At 48.1% G+C, this 13,894-nt stretch overlaps 1 protein-coding gene across 1 annotated transcript in view; it reads right to left on the minus strand.

Annotated features, from left to right (window-relative positions):
* Positions 1–847: 847 nt before the first annotated feature.
* Positions 848–13,894, minus strand: part of LOC149432959 (syntaxin-binding protein 5-like) — a 102,186-nt gene continuing 89,139 nt past the window's right edge. Inside the window, exons 7-9 of the mRNA XM_089664767.1 lie at positions 9,120–9,231; positions 7,115–7,335; positions 848–1,810 (exon numbers count right to left, since the gene is read on the minus strand). Coding sequence (XP_089520893.1) covers positions 1,769–1,810; positions 7,115–7,335; positions 9,120–9,231 — 375 coding nt within the window. The 3' untranslated portion in view covers positions 848–1,768. The remainder of the gene's footprint in view (positions 1,811–7,114; positions 7,336–9,119; positions 9,232–13,894) is intronic.

A 13,894-nucleotide genomic window follows, 5' to 3' on the forward strand; every position in this document is an offset into this window, starting at 1 on the left:
ATAACCAAAAATTATAATTTTTTTACTTTTTTACATTTTTTTTTTTTTTTATATTTTATTTGATTTTTTTTTTTACATACTGTCACCCTAGCAGTAGTGTCACCATGGTGACACTGTACTAAGTTTTGGGGATGATGAAGATTTTTTTGTTTTTTTTTTTACACTGATTGCTTTTACACCCATATAGGATGTAAGAGCAATAATTTCTCTTTCTCTCTGCATTGCTGCAGCCATTGAGAACTACTGAGTGAGCTGTGATTGGTCACAGCTTGTCACATGGTACAAGGCTGTTGTGAATAGCCCTGTACCATGTGACCTCTGATCATTCAGATATCACACGTAGTAAGCAATGAGTCAGAAGTGACATCTTGCCTACTACTTTGCATGTGATCACTGATTGGCCAATCAGTGATCACATGAGCGGGACCTCCGGAGGACACAGCGGGCACCGGATCGCTCCCGGGGAGCGCGCACAAGCAGGGTGCGGGGAGGCCGTTTATAAACGGCCACCTGACCCCGCAGTGCCACCGTCTGGCCGTTTATATATAACGGCCGGTCAGGAAGTGGTTAAAAGCAGCTACTGTGTGGAAAGCAGCTACTGTGTTGAAAGCAGCTACTGTGTTGAAAGCAGCTACTGTGTAGAAAGCAGCAGTATTGGAGATAAAATGACACTTCATGAATTATAATTACTGGGTAAATAATTATAGGGTTGGGGGTCACCAAAACATGAGGAACTGTATTAAAGGGTCGCGGCATTAGGAAGGTTGAGAACCAATGGTTTAGGGTTTTTTTTTTTTTTTTTTAAATGAAATGGAAAAACAACAACACAGACCAGTCTCTCCCTTCATAGGGATGTCAAATTACACTTTAATTTTTCAAACACATACATTTTTGCTTTTCATTTGTAGAACTATTCTATGGAAAGGAGTGGGCGACAGCTACCTACCTCTTGTAAACGGCTGGCGTTCGGCCACGGTCACTTACATACAGCGTAGGCTCACGGGGCCCCGGGTTTCCTTTACATAAGAAGTCGTTTGGTACAGGATAGTGCAGCCCAGCATCCGGGATTTTACAATAATTCCTCTCTTTTATACATCTGTACAACTCCGCACACTGAAAAAAAAAATGCCCGTTCTGCGCTCGCGTCCCCCCCCCTTCGCGCTTCCGGGGGAAACAACGCAACGAAGGCTCTAAGTGCAGCAAAGACAAAGCTCTAAATGAAACAGCGAGGACTAGGCGCACAAAATGAAAAATACCGTCTGGGCGCTGGCCGCCAGCGTGCCTCCATCTTGCTATAATCCCTCCACAGCATGCGTCTGTTCTTGTCATGCAAATAAAGATTCTACATTTTCTGCGTAGTTTGTCACCAGAAGTGCGAATATAGCCTAGTTTTTTTGTACAGGACACATATAATTTTTTTTCTTTTTTGTTTTCAGAAAACATTTAAAAAAAAAAAATAATTTTTTTGACATGCCCTCTTGAGAATCTACTTTGAAAAGTCCTTGTAGAGAGTCTAACCCTCCCTCCCCAGGTTCTGTTATTGCGGAGGCTCCGCAGGGGAGGGGTCACTAGAGCGCAGTTCCTGTTGCACAGTCTGTCCAAACAGTGCTCAACACGCTTTCCCTGTGTGGGGGGGGGGGGACCATGGCGTGCTGCTTTCTGTGTTGCTGGAGAATGCTGGAGTTTAGCCATCGGTTGAGGGGGAGGGTCATTCACAGTCCCTGATAGGACGAAAATTTTCATGCCTCTCCAAACCCCCCCCCACAACTTAGAACTGGTACCACTTCTTGTCCTTGTATTTCAGCATCAGCTGCAAAAGACAGACAGAGACATGAACACATGTAAATGCCAGCAGGCTGGATCTGTACAGAGCTCAATGGCAGAAAGTACACAACAGGGCTAGAGTTCAAAGTGTACACATGACCAGGATTGGTGCTGCCCTAGGCAACACAAAAATCAGCGCCCCCTGCAGAGAGAGCCTGACATTGGCCAACAACACCCCTGCCTCCCACCCGAGAGAGCCTACCACTGCCCCCCATACACCAGCCACCATCCCCCATGGCAAGAGAGAGAGAGACACTCACCTTCACAGCTCTTTACATCCCCAGGAACGAGAGTCAGGCTGTGCATCCACCGTCATGAAACCCGCAGCCTCTCTCGGAACCCACCAGGTCCCCATGCCGCGTGTGTCCCTTCTTCCGAGAAGCAGTGCTGCCCCCCCCTGAAAAATGCCGCCCTAGGCAAAAGCCTTGTTTGCCTGGTGGTAATTACATTCCTGCACATGGCCCAATATGGCTCCCGCAGAGTTTGTTTGGTACAGACTCCCTCTTTCGTGACCTCTTTTGGAAGTACAGGAACCCTAGAATTTGGTTGTCTACAATACAACTACCTAAAGATGGGGGGGGGGGGGTAGCAATACCCAATGCCAGATTGTAATTTTTAGCCTCTCAATATTAGCAATGGTATGGTTGGGATAGACTTACTCTACAAAACCCCATTCAGAATGTTATCCTTACATACAGTAGTTACATAGTTAGTCTGGCTGAAAAAAAAGACAAAAGTCCATCCAGTTCAACCATTAAAAAAAAAAAGTGATAATCCTACACCCACATTTGTCTGTTACTTTGATGCTGCTTCTGTACCCTGCCAGCTCTAAGACCAAGAACTGAGTGATCGCATGACAGCTGATCTCTCAGTTCTCAATCTTCATTGAGCAGAGATCTGCCCCTCCAGTGCTTACTGGAGAAGCAGGCTGTGGGCGGGGCATAAGTGGCTAGCACAGGTGAGAGGTTGAGCTAACTGCCGGTCGGGATCCCTGCACAGCCCGGACCGGCTCTGGGATGTCAGCCGACGGCGAGCTTTAGCATGCTGCCTGCTGAATCTGGGTCACAGGAGTGCAGAAATAAGTGCGCACCTCTGACCCAGAAATGTATGGCTGTAAAAGGTTCTGCCTACTTCTCCTACAATGCATGTTTTCAGCAGCATGAAAAGAGAAGAACTGAGGGGAGTCAACGGTGGAGAAGGATCTGAGGGTTCTGGTAGATCAAAGACCTAATAATGGCAGCAATGCCAAGCTGCGGTTTTTAAAGCTAGCAAGATACTTGTATTAAGAAGTATAAACTCCAGACAGAGAGATATCATCCCCCCCCCCCCCCCGGGTACAAATCATTAGTAACACCTCATCTGGAATATGCAGCTCAGTTTTGGGCACCAATTCACAAAATAGATATCAGAGGACTGGAGAAAGTGCAGAGAAGGGCAACCAAACTGATAAGAGGCATGGAGGAGATCAGCTATGAGGAGAGATTGGAGGAACTGAATGTATTCTCTAATACACAAGGGGGATATGATCTCCATGTATAATACATAGGGGGGGATATGATCTCCATGTATAATACAAAAGGGGGGGGGGGGATATGATCTCCATGTGTAATACATAAGGGGGATATGATCTCCATGTATAATGCATAAGGGGGGGATATGATCTCCATGTATAATACATAAGGGGGGATATGATCTCCATGTATAATACATAAGGGGGATATGACCTCCATGTATGATACATAAGGGGGGATATGATCTCCATGTATAATACATAAGGGGGGGATATGATCTCCATGTGTAATACATAAGGGGGGGATATGATCTCCATGTGTAATACATAAGGGGGGATATGATCTCCATGTGTAATACATAAGGGGGGATATGATCTCCATGTATAATACATAAGGGGGGATATGATCTCCATGTATAATACATAAGGGGGGATATGATCTCCATGTATAATACATAAGGGGGGATATGATCTCCATGTATAATACATAAGGGGGGGATATGATCTCCATGTATAATACATAAGGGGGGGATATGATCACCATGTATAATACATAAGGGGGGATATGATCTCCATGTATAATACATAAGGGGGGATATGATCTCCATGTATAATACATAAGGGGGGGATATGATCTCCATGTGTAATACATAAGGGGGGGATATGATCTCCATGTGTAATACATAAGGGGGGATATGATCTCCATGTGTAATACATAAGGGGGGATATGATCTCCATGTATAATACATAAGGGGGGATATGATCACCATGTATAATACATAAGGGGGGATATGATCTCCATGTATAATACATAAGGGGGGATATGATCTCCATGTATAATACATAAGGGGGATATGACCTCCATGTATGATACATAAGGGGGGATATGATCTCCATGTATAATACATAAGGGGGGGATATGATCTCCATGTGTAATACATAAGGGGGGATATGATCTCCATGTGTAATACATAAGGGGGGATATGATCTCCATGTGTAATACATAAGGGGGGATATGATCTCCATGTGTAATACATAAGGGGGGGATATGATCTCCATGTATAATACATAAGGGGGGATATGATCACCATGTATAATACATAAGGGGGATATGACCTCCATGTATGATACATAAGGGGGGATATGATCTCCATGTATAATACATAAGGGGGGGATATGATCTCCATGTGTAATACATAAGGGGGGATATGATCTCCATGTGTAATACATAAGGGGGGATATGATCTCCATGTGTAATACATAAGGGGGGATATGATCTCCATGTGTAATACATAAGGGGGGGATATGATCTCCATGTATAATACATAAGGGGGGATATGATCTCCATGTATAATACATAAGGGGGGATATGATCACCATGTATAATACATAAGGGGGGATATGATCACCATGTATAATACATAAGGGGGGATATGATCTTCATGTATAAATACACTATATTGCCAAAAGTATTGGGCCAGCCCTCCAAATCATGTGATTCAGGTGTTCCAATCCCCTCCATATCATGTGATTTAGGTGTTCCAATCCCCTCCATGGACACAGGTGTCTACAATCAAGCCCCTAGGCATGCAGATGCTTCTACAAACATTGGTGAAAGAATGGGTCGCTCTCAGGAGCTCAGTGACTCCAAGCGTGGTCCCGTGATAGGTGGCCATCTGAGCAATAAGTCCATCCGTGACATTTCCTGGCTACTAAATATTCCACTCTCATTATAACAAAGTGGAAGCAACTGGGAACAACAGCCACTCAGCCACCAAGTGGTAGGCCACGTCACATGACAGGGCGGGGTCAGCGCATGCTGAAGCGCACAGTGCGCAGAAGTCACCAACTGTCTGCAGAGTCAATAGCTAAAGACCTCCAAACTTGGTGTGGCCTTCAGATGAGCCCAACAACAGTGCGTAGAGAGCTTCATGGAATGGGTTTCCATGGCCGAGCAGCTGCATCCAAGCCTCCCATCACCAAGTGCAATGCAAAGTGTCGCATGCCGTGGTGTAAAGCACGCCGCCACTGGACTCTAGAGCAGTGGAGATGAGTTCTCTGGAGTGACCAATCATGCTTCTCTGGCAATCCGATGGCCGTGTCTGGATTTGGCGGTTGCCAGGAGAACGGTACTTGCTTGACTGCATTGTGCCAAGTGTAAAGTTTGGTGGAGGGGGGATTATGGTGTGGGGTTGTTTTTCAGGGGTTGGGCTTGGCCCCCTAGTTCCAGTGAAGGGAACTCTTAAGGTGACATTTTGGACAATTTAATGCTTCAAACTTTGTGGGAAGAGTTTGGGGATGGCCCCTTCCTGTTCCAACATGAGTGCACACCAGTGCACAAAGCAAGGTCCATAAAGACATGGAGGAGCCAGTTTGGGGTGGAGGAACTTGACTGTCCTGCAGAGTCCTGACCTCAACCCCATAGAACACCTTTGGGATGAATTAGAGCGGAGACTGCGAGCCAGGCCTCCTCCCCCGACATCAGTGCCTGACCTGACAAATGTGCTTCTGGAAGAATGGTCCAACCTTCCCATAGACACCCTCCTAAACCTTGTGGACGGCCTTCCCAGAAGAGTTGAAGCTGTTATAGCTGCAAAGGGCGGGGCCAACTCAATATTGAACCCTACGGACTAAGACTGGGGGTCATTAAAGGTCATGTATGTGGAAAGGGTGGGGCCAACTCAATATTGAACCCTACAGACTAAGACTGGGGGGCCATTAAAGGTCATGTATGTGGAAAGGGCGGGGCCAACTCAATATTGAACCCTACGGACTAAGACTGGGGGGCCATTAAAGTTCATGTGTGTGGAAAGGGCGGGGCCAACTCAATATTGAACCCTACGGACTAAGCCTGGGGGGTCCATTAAAGGTCATGTGCGTGGAAAGGCCAGCCAACTCAATATTGAACCCTACGGACTAAGACTGGGGGGCCATTAAAGGTCATGTGCATGGAAAGGCCGGCCAACTCAATATTGAACCCTACGGACTAAGACTGGGGGGCCATTAAAGGTCATGTGCGTGGAAAGGGCGAGGCCAACTCAATATTGAACCCTACGGACTAAGACTGGGGGGCCATTAAAGGTCATGTGCGTATAAAGGCAGGCGGCCCAATACTTGTGGCAATATAGTATACATAGGTGGTCCATATAGTGAACTCGGTGTAAAGTTATTGACGTTCAGGTCATCACAGAAGACAAGGGAGCACTCTTTATGTCTGGAGGAAAGGAGATTTAATTTCCAAATACGGAAAGGCTTCTTCATAGTAAGAGCGGTGAAAATATTGAATAGACTTCCTCAAGAGCTGGTTCTGGCACCTCAGTAGATTAATAAAAAAGCTGGATGCATTCCTATAGTCAAAAAATATAACTGGATATTAACAGTTATAGGTGATAATGACAGGGATTGTTGATCCAGAGAATATCCAATTGCCTCCGTAGGGATCAGAAGGAATTCATTTTTCCCCTGGTGGAGCAAACTGGACCGTGCTTTATATAGGTTTTTCTGCCTGAAGTCAGTATTTGCATAATAGAGCTTCCTACGTTTTAAGGTGACAGGAAACCAAAAGTGCATGCCGGCACCTACAGGAGACAGCTAGAACATTCCGCCGGCAAATTAAAAAATATCACTACAGGTACATTTTAAAGGGAACCTGTGCTGAGAAAAATCTCAGGGTGTCACGCCCGACCACCTGAGAATAATAACTCCCTATCAATCCCTTCTGTGTCTCTGAACTCACAACCAGTCTGGGTGGCAATGGCACTGCTTGGGCTTTCCTCTCACCTCATGTGCGTGCTTAGAGAAAGCTTCTGCGCTTGTCATCATCCGTTCTGTCTTGTCCTCCAGTTCGCCCAGCCGCTGTCCTCTTTCATCCAGGGCGAGACGAGTTCTATACAAATCAGCGGCCACTCCAGTGGCTGCTCCCTTCACTCCCTCTATCCCGCCTTGTCCGGGGATGTGCTGTGCCAAGCTGCGGGAGGCTTTTCCGGCTGAGGCTTCACCGACTGCAGGACAGAGAGGGACACATTAGAAGGATTCATTCAGCTTACAGAATGTCATACAAGGAAATCATTAATATGGGACATTGTACACTATATTTCAAAAAAGTTATGTGGACAACCTTCCAAGTCATTGCGGTCAGGTGTTTCCAGTGAGGGGTCATTGAGGCACCAGGGTCATTTGGTGCGTATGGATGGTTTGGCCAGTTTGGCCACAGAGTGTCCTCAGTCCTCAAGTACCCCTCAGTCCTCAAGGGTGGATGTGGATGTCGCTCCACTTCCTTAAACTGAACCTCTCCAAAACCGAGTTTCTTGTCTTCCCCCCAGCCCGGACACCACCCCCCATTGACTTCTACATCACGTCCAACAACGCCACCATCAAACCCGCCCCGCAGGCCAGAGTACTTGGTGTGATTCTGGACTCCAACCTATCCTTCCAGCCCCAAGTCCAATCTTTAACAAACTCGTGCAGACTCCACCTCCACAACATCGCCAAAAACCGCACGTTCCTAACCCCAGAAACCACTAAACAGCTCATCCACTCCCTCATCATATCACGACTCGACTACTGCAACTCCCTCCTCACTGGCCTGCCTCACCGCTGGCTATCCCCGCTTCAGTCCATCCTGAATACGGCTGCCAGACTCATTCACCTCACCAACCGCTCCATCAGCGACACCCCCCTCTGCCAATCCCTCCACTGGCCTCCACTCAGTGTCCTCCACCCCCCTCTGCCAATCCCTCCACTGGCTTCCACTCAGTGTCCTCCACCCCCCTCTGCCAATCCCTCCACTGGCTTCCGATTGCGCAACGGATCAAATTCAAAATCCTAACACTGACGTACAAAGCCGTCCACCATACTGCCCCGAACTACATCACTGACCTAATATCCAAGTACCACCCAACACGCACACTCCGCTCCTCACAAGACCTCCTTCTCTCTAGTTCCCTGGTCTCCTCCTCCCATGCCCACCTCCAGGACTTCTCCAGGGTGTCACCCATCCTCTGGAACTCCCTGCCCCAACCCATCAGATTATCACCTACTCTCCTCTCCTTTAGGCGCACCCTGAAAACCTATCTCTTCAGGGAAGCCTACCCCACCCCCTGCTAACTTGCCGACCTCCTCCACTCTTCCTACCACCCCATCCCCCACAGCTATCTCCTCCTGTGCCACCATCCCCTCCCTCCTAGATTGTAAGCTCCAAGGAGCAGGGCCCTCAATCCTCTCATGTTTTGCATTGTATTGGTATTGTTCTGTCACATGTTCTGTCCCCCTTTGTAATGTACAGCGCTGAGCGAACTATTGGCGCTTTATAAATACTGTATAATAATAATAATAAATAATAATAACGGGTCATGTTTTCAGGACTTCTCTCACCTTGTACAGGTGCTTTAAGTCAACGTTAATGGTTTGGTGTTTATGACAGATATTTTATCTAAGGGAAATACCCTAAATATGGCCTGTTGGGGGGGCACTTGAGGATTTAGGTTGGGAAACACTGCCCTAGTGAATTTACCATAGAAATAATTTAGCAATTATGGAGACAGAACAGAAGAGGTCAGAACCATATCACAGCAGGACAAAGTGTGGGAAAGGACTCTACCGGACAGGGTCAGGAACAGCAGTTGTGATCAAACTTTTTAAACAATCAATAAATAATATATGGGGGGAGGTTTATTATGCCCACAAATACGTTGTGTTTGGGTAAGAGTTACAGTCCATGTCCGCAATATTCAATGTTCTCCCAATAGGCATAGTAAGAAGTCTAGTGATAGAAAATGCCACTTACAGAGTTCTTCCCTGTCGAAGGTTTGCCCGCTTCCACCAAACAGTCCTTTCAGAAATCCTCTGTTCTGAGCTTCCGGGGTCTCCACCAGCGAGAAGAGGTCCCCCAGCATTTCCTGAGTGTGAGGAACAGACACACAGCTGTGAAATCGTTCTTCTGTATGCCGATTATATTGTTACCGCAGTCTTGGCATAGGTGCTTTTATTTCCAGTATTTATCAAACATATACAGCGCCTTCCATTGTACACATTAGCCCCCTGAAGAACTCACAATCTAATCTCACCTCCACACTCGTAGGCCCCTTTCACACGAGCGGACCAATCATGTCCACCTGTCTGTTTTCCAAATAAAAACCTGATCAGATTGCTCCACCCCTCTCTGCCAATCCCTCCACTGATCTCCATTCAGTGTCCTCCATTCCTCTCTGCCAATCCCTCCACTGATCTCCATTCAGTGTCCTCCATTCCTCTCTGCCAATCCCTCCACTGATCTCCATTCAGTGTCCTCCATCCCTCTCTGCCAATCCCTCCAATGATCTCCATTCAGTGTCCTCCATTCCTCTCTGCCAATCCCTCCACTGATCTCCATTCAGTGTCCTCCACCCTCTCTGCCAATCCCTCCACTGGCCTCCATTCAGTGTCCTCCACCCTCTCTGCCAATCCCTCCACTGGTCTCCATTCAGTGTCCTCCACCCCTCTCTGCCAATCCCTCCACTGGCCTCCATTCAGTGTCCTCCATTCCTCTCTGCCAATCCCTCCACTGGCCTCCATTCAGTGTCCCCCATTCCTCTCTGCCAATCCCTCCACTGATCTCCATTCAGTGTCCCCCATTCCTCTCTGCCAATCCATCCACTGGCCTCCACTCAATGTCCTCCATCCCTCTCTGCCAATCCCTCCACTGGCCTCCACTCAATGTCCTCCATCCCTCTCTGCCAATCCCTCCACTGATCTCCATTCAGTGTCCTCCATCCCTCTCTGCCAATCCCTCCACTGGCCTCCACTCAATGTCCTCCATCCCTCTCTGCCAATCCCTCCACTGATCTCCATTCAGTGTCCTCCATTCCTCACTGCCAGTCCATCCACTGGCTTCCCATTGCCCAATGGAAAAAATTGAGAACATTACCAATCACATATTAGCCAGCACAGCAGTGGCCCGCACACCCTGCTCACCCGTTGCACATGAATGTGATAAGACTCTGGGCCCTACAGGCCAGCAGCTGGCAAACATCTATTTATGGAAAGCTTTTCAAAACTCCAGCCTGGTCAACCCTTTCAAGGTCCATAAAGTTCGATGCCCATGCCACATCTTGCAGCATAAGCATGCATTGCTAAACAGAACTATAAAGCTAGGAGTAATTTGCCTATTTAAATCATTTTTATATTTTTGTAAAGGTTATATTATTTTATTATATTTTGACAAATGCACTAAAAAGGAAAAATAAAAAACTATATTATTATTTTTTAATACTTTGATTGCATCTGACAATTCCTGTATTAAACAGAGGCACGCTGCTATCTTCAGGCTACAGGACCATCTGCAGGCTGATGTCTTCCTTTGTGAATGAAGCCTCCAGTTTGCATGTGATTAGTGTCATAGCTGACATAGTGATCATAGGATTGGAAACAACTCCGATTGGTTCCCGGTCATGTGTGCGGACAGGAGCTGTCAGTGACAGCCGGGTCTAACAGTAGAAGGGCAGAGTGTCAAAGAGGTTATGTAGATTATTGCCTAGTACCAGGGGCGTCCCTAGGGTTGGTGTCACCCGGAGCCGGAACACTTGGTGACACCCCCTCTCTCTTTCTCTGCCCTCTTTCCCCCCTCTCTCTCTCTCTCTCCCACATTCCCCCCCCCCTCTCTCTGCCCTCTTTCTGCCCCCCCTCTCTCTGCCCTCTTTCTCCCCCCCTCTCTCTCTGCCCTCTTTCTTCTCCCCCTCTCTCTGCCCTCTTTCTCCCCCCCCCCCCCCTCTCTGCCCTCTTTCTTCCCCCCGCTCTCTCTGCCCTCTTCCCCCCTCTCTCTGCCCTCTTTCTTCCCCCCGCTCTCTCTGCCCTCTTCCCCCCTCTCTCTGCCCTCTTTCTTCCCCCCGCTCTCTCTGCCCTCTTTCTCCCTCCCTCTATGACCTCTTTCTCCCCCCCTACTCTCTTTCTCCCCCCCCTCCTCCCTCTTTCTCCCCCCTCTCTCTGTCCTCTTTCCCCCCACTCTCTCTCTCCCCTCCCCCGTGCCCTCTTTCCCCCCCCCCTCTCTGCCCTCTTCCCCCTCCTCCCCTCTCTTTCTCCCCCTCTCCCCCACGCCCTCTTTCTCCCCCCCCTCTCTCTCCCCCCTCCCTCTCTCCCTGCCCTCTTCCCCCCCCCCTCTCTCTCCCCTCTCCCCCCCCCTCCCTCTCTCCCCCCCCCACCTACTACATGAAGCTGCAGTGCTGTCACCAGGGGCCGGGGATTATACACTGACCTGCTGCATACTCTGCCCGTCCTTCCATTTCTCCAACTTCAGCACCCGTGGCAGGGATGTGGACCCGCCCCTCTGCTGAAACTCCGAGGAGGAGAGGTGTCCGAAGTGCCTGCCTCACTGTCCGTTCCCTCAATACTTGCTTATTTCAGCAGCGGCACATACAGGGACGGACTGAACCTCTTATGGGGCCCTGTAGTGACCCCAGGCCCTCGGTGGAGCGGGTCTGGTGTCACCCCATGCAAAAGGTGTCACCCAGTGCGGCGCTCACCTCCCGCACCTGCCTAGGGACGCCCCTGCCTAGTACACACGATCAGAAAATTGAATTAAAAATACTGCTTTCTAAGTGATGGTATGACTATCTGATCATTAGTACGCAGCTTTCTAGAGCCAATCACGGCAGTTCATGCGTAATAATCTGAAGGGACAAACACGAAAATGTTTCTCGCACAATGCCAGAACGAATGATTTTCATTTAATCAGCACAGAATTCGTCATTCATATACACATATAACACATTGTATACAGTGAGGAACAGAAGTATTTGAACCCCCTGCGATTTTGCGAGTTCTCCCACTTCTCCATCATGGAGGGTCTGACATTCACATTGGAGGACATTCCCACTCTGAGGACAGAATTAAGGAAATCCCATTGAATGATTTGTAAAGAATGTATTTGTCTCGCACTGCTGAACAGAAGTATTTGAACACCTAAGAATTCTGCCTCTCAAAGACCTGTTACTGTGACTTTAAAAAGTCCCCCTCTACTCCACTCATTCATCTCACTTAGTAGCACCTGTGTGAGCTCTTTAAAGACACCTGTCCACCCCACAGTCAGTCAGACGCCAACTACTACCACGGGCAAGACCAAAGAGCTGTCAAAAGACACCAGACACAAAATGGTGGACCTCCACAAGGCTGGAAAGGTCTACGGGGCAATTGCCAAGCAGCTTGGTGAAAATAGATCAACTGTTGGAGCAATTGTTAGAAAATGGAAGAGGCTAAAGACGACTGTCAGTCTCCCTCGGACTGGGGCTCCATGCAAGATGTCCCCTCGTGGGGTATCACTGATGATAAGAAAGGTGAGGAATCAGCCCAGAACTACAAGGGAGGAGCTGGTCAATGACATGAAGAGAGCTCGGACCACAGTTTCAAAGGTCACTGTCGGCAGAACACTACGCCGTCATGGTTTCCAATCATGCATTGCACGGAAGGTTCCCCTGCTCCAGTCATCACATGTCCAGGCCCGTCTGAAGGTTCCCCTGCTCCAGTCATCACATGTCCAGGCCCGTCTGAAGGTTCCCCTGCTCCAGTCATCACATGTCCAGGCCCGTCTGAAGGTTGCCCTGCTCCAGTCATCACATGTCCAGGCCCGTCTGAAGTTTGCCAATGACCATCTGGATGATGCAGAGGAGGCATGGGAGAAAGTCATGTGGTCAGAGGAGGCCAAAGTAGAACTTTTTGGTCTAAACTTCACTCGTCGTGTTTGGAGGAAAAAGAAGGATGAGTGGCATCCCAAGAACACCATCCCTACTGTGAAGCATGGGGGTGATAACATCATGCTTTGGGGGTGCTTTTCTGCGAAGGGGACAGGATGTCTGCACTGTATTAAGAAGAGGATGAATGGGACCATTTATTGTGAGATTTTGAGCAACTACCTCCTTCCCTCAGTTAGAGCATTGAAGATGGGTCGTGGCTGGGTCTTCCAACATGACAACGACCCGAAGCACACAGCCAGGAGAACAAAGGAGTGGCCCTGTAAGAAGAATATCAAGGTTCTGGAGTGGCCTAGCCAGTCTCCAGACCTAAATCCAATAGAACATCTTTGGAGGGAGCTGAAACTCCGTGTTGCTCAGCGACAGCCCCGAAACCTGACTGATCTAGAGGAGATCGGTGTGGAGGAGTCGGCCAAAATCCCTGTTGCAGTGCAAACCTGGTCAGGAACTACAGGAAACGTCTGACCTCTGTAATTGCAGACAAAGGCTTCTGTACCAAATATTAACACGGATCTTCTCAGGGGTTCAAATACTTCTGTTCAGCAGTGCGAGACAAATACATTCTTTACAAATCATACAATGGGATTTCCTGAATTCTGTCCTCAGAGTGGGAGTGTCCTCCAATGTGAATGCCAGACCCTCCATGATGGAGAAGTGGGAGAACTTGCAAAATCGCAGGGGGTTCAAATACTTCTGTTCCTCACTGTATAACACATTGCATCATATAACACATTGTATCACCCCGAAGTTGTATTCTGTTGTACGAGAACTTTTGTAACTTTAGTAACCTATTGGTTTTTAATAGGAGACTAGCATGCAAAAAAAATGGACAATATAATTC

This window comes from Staurois parvus, unplaced genomic scaffold, assembly GCF_062004578.1.
Source record: "Staurois parvus isolate SC_StPar_1 unplaced genomic scaffold, SC_StPar_1.0 ptg002027l, whole genome shotgun sequence".
Taxonomy (NCBI): Eukaryota; Metazoa; Chordata; class Amphibia; order Anura; family Ranidae; genus Staurois; species Staurois parvus.